The 2,057-nt window shown below is 58.7% G+C and overlaps 1 protein-coding gene and 1 pseudogene across 1 annotated transcript in view; both read left to right on the forward strand.

Moving 5' to 3' along the window:
• LOC105539201 (protein piccolo-like) overlaps window positions 1-692 on the forward strand; it is a 5,145-nt gene extending 4,453 nt beyond the window's left edge. The window contains exons 5-6 of the mRNA XM_011979394.1: window positions 1-125; window positions 361-692. Coding sequence (XP_011834784.1) covers window positions 1-125; window positions 361-675 — 440 coding nt within the window. The 3' untranslated portion in view covers window positions 676-692. The remainder of the gene's footprint in view (window positions 126-360) is intronic.
• A 181-nt stretch (window positions 693-873) lies between these two features.
• LOC105539202 overlaps window positions 874-2,057 on the forward strand; it is a 9,336-nt pseudogene continuing 8,152 nt past the window's right edge.

Raw genomic sequence — 2,057 nt, forward strand, 5'->3', positions numbered from 1 at the left:
CATCCAGGGAGCCGCTGCGGCCACTGTGCCGCCCCATCAATGCCACCCTGGCTGCCGAGAAGGAGGCCTGTCCCGTGTGCATCACCGTCAACACCACCATCTGTGCCGGCTACTGCCCCACCATGGTGAGCTGCCCGGGGCCAGGGGCAGGTGCTGCCACCTCAGGGCCGGATCACAGAGGCAGCGGGGGAGGAAGGGCGGTCTGCCTGTCTGGTCAGGGGCTGGGGAATGGGGTGTGGGAGGGCGGGAACAGAGGGCTTCCTGGACTCCTGAGTCTGGGACCTTTGGGGGCAGCTTGGGAGGTCAGCGGAGGCGCTGGCCCCAGGCACATGCTCACTCCCCTATCCACACATCCTCCAGATGCGGGTGCTGCAGGCGGTCCTGCCGCCCCTGCCCCAGGTGGTGTGCACCTACCGCGAGGTGCGCTTCGAGTCCATCCGGCTCCCTGGCTGCCCGCCTGGCGTGGACCCTGTGGTCTCCGTCCCCGTGGCTCTCAGCTGTCGCTGTGGACTCTGCCGCCGCAGCACCTCTGACTGTGGGGGTCCCAAGGACCACCCTTTGACCTGTGATGACCCCCACCTCCAGGCCTCCTCTTCCTCAAAGGACCCTCCCCCCAGCCCTCCAAGTCCATCCCGACTCCCGGAACCAGCAGACACCCCGTTCCTCCCGCAATAAAGGCTTCTCAATCTGCACTCTGGAGGTGTCTTTCTGTGGACTCAGGGCAACCACACACACGCAGGGTGGGTCCAGCTTCAAAACCATTTTTTACAAAGTCACACTGTCAGAACTCTGGTAAAAACAGGGTGGGGACAGGGGATGACATCCAGCTCAGGAGGTGTCCATGGTCTCACCTGTGGGGAGAAGGAAGGCCACATGGTCAGTGTGGCCCAGGGGGCAGGGCCTGAGCCTTCTAGGCTGAGCTCCCTCTTCCTTCCTCTGAGGTTGGCACTGGCAGTGCAGGTGCCGGGGTGGGAACCTGAATTGAATGAATGGGCGGAGGGGGATGTCATCTCTTCCAGCCTCCTTCAAGCACTGCTCCTCCCTTCTCCTCCTCTTCCCTACCCTCTCTCCATCTGCTTCCCATCCCTGCCAGGAGCCATCACCTGGGTAGAAAAGGGGCCTCGGAAAGGGGGCGGGGACTTGACTCCTGGTTACCCTGCACTTCAAGAGGAACTCTGGGGAGGGGGTGTTCAGGGATTTGGCCCCTTGCCCACCTGCCTGTATACCCTGCCTGATCTTTTCTTCCCCTAAGTGGTTGTCCCCTCCCTCTCCTGAAATGTCAGGAAAGAGGCAGCCAGCTGTGTCCTCCACAGGGGCCCCCCGAAGCCTGGGGACTCCCGGCCCCAGAGCTCCAAGGTGGAGGAGGTGCTGACAGGTCTGGTAACCACTGACTGTTTCCCAGTCTTCTCCACACCACCCTTTCCTAGAACCACAGGCTTCCAGAATGTTGTAGAGAAACTGCAACATCTACGCCTCCACCAGCCTCTCCCAGAGCCAGGTCAATTTCACACATGGGAAAACTGAAGCCTGTCTCAGAGGGGCAGCGTTTTACCTCCTTAGTGGCAGTTTTGAGGTGAACTGGGGTCTGCCTAGGATTCCAGGTTGTGGCCTTTCTCCAAATTGTAGAATGTGACCAGGCATGGTGGCTTGAGTCTGTAGTCCCAGCTACTCAGGAGCCACAGCAGGAGGATTGCTTGAGCCCAGGATTTTAAGTGCAGCGGGGAATCAGCAAGATCTCGTATTAAAACAATTTGTTTGGGATCAGGCGTGGTGTCTCACGCCTGTAATCCCAGCAGTTTTGGAAGCCAAGGCAGAAGTATCGCTTGAAATCGGGAGTTCAAGACCAGTCTGGCCAAGATGGTGAAAGCCCATGTCTACTAAAAATACAAAAATCAGCTGGGCACGGTGGCAGGCGCCTGTAATTCCAGCTACTGAGAAGACTGAGGCAGGAGAATCACTTGAACCCATGAGGCAGACGTTGCAGTGAGCCGAGATTGTGCCACTGCACTCCAGCCTGGGCAGAGTGAGACTCTGTCTCAAAAAAAAAAAAAAAAAAA

Source organism: Mandrillus leucophaeus, unplaced genomic scaffold (genome assembly GCF_000951045.1).
Source record: "Mandrillus leucophaeus isolate KB7577 unplaced genomic scaffold, Mleu.le_1.0 Scaffold200, whole genome shotgun sequence".
NCBI classification, from domain to species: Eukaryota; Metazoa; Chordata; class Mammalia; order Primates; family Cercopithecidae; genus Mandrillus; species Mandrillus leucophaeus.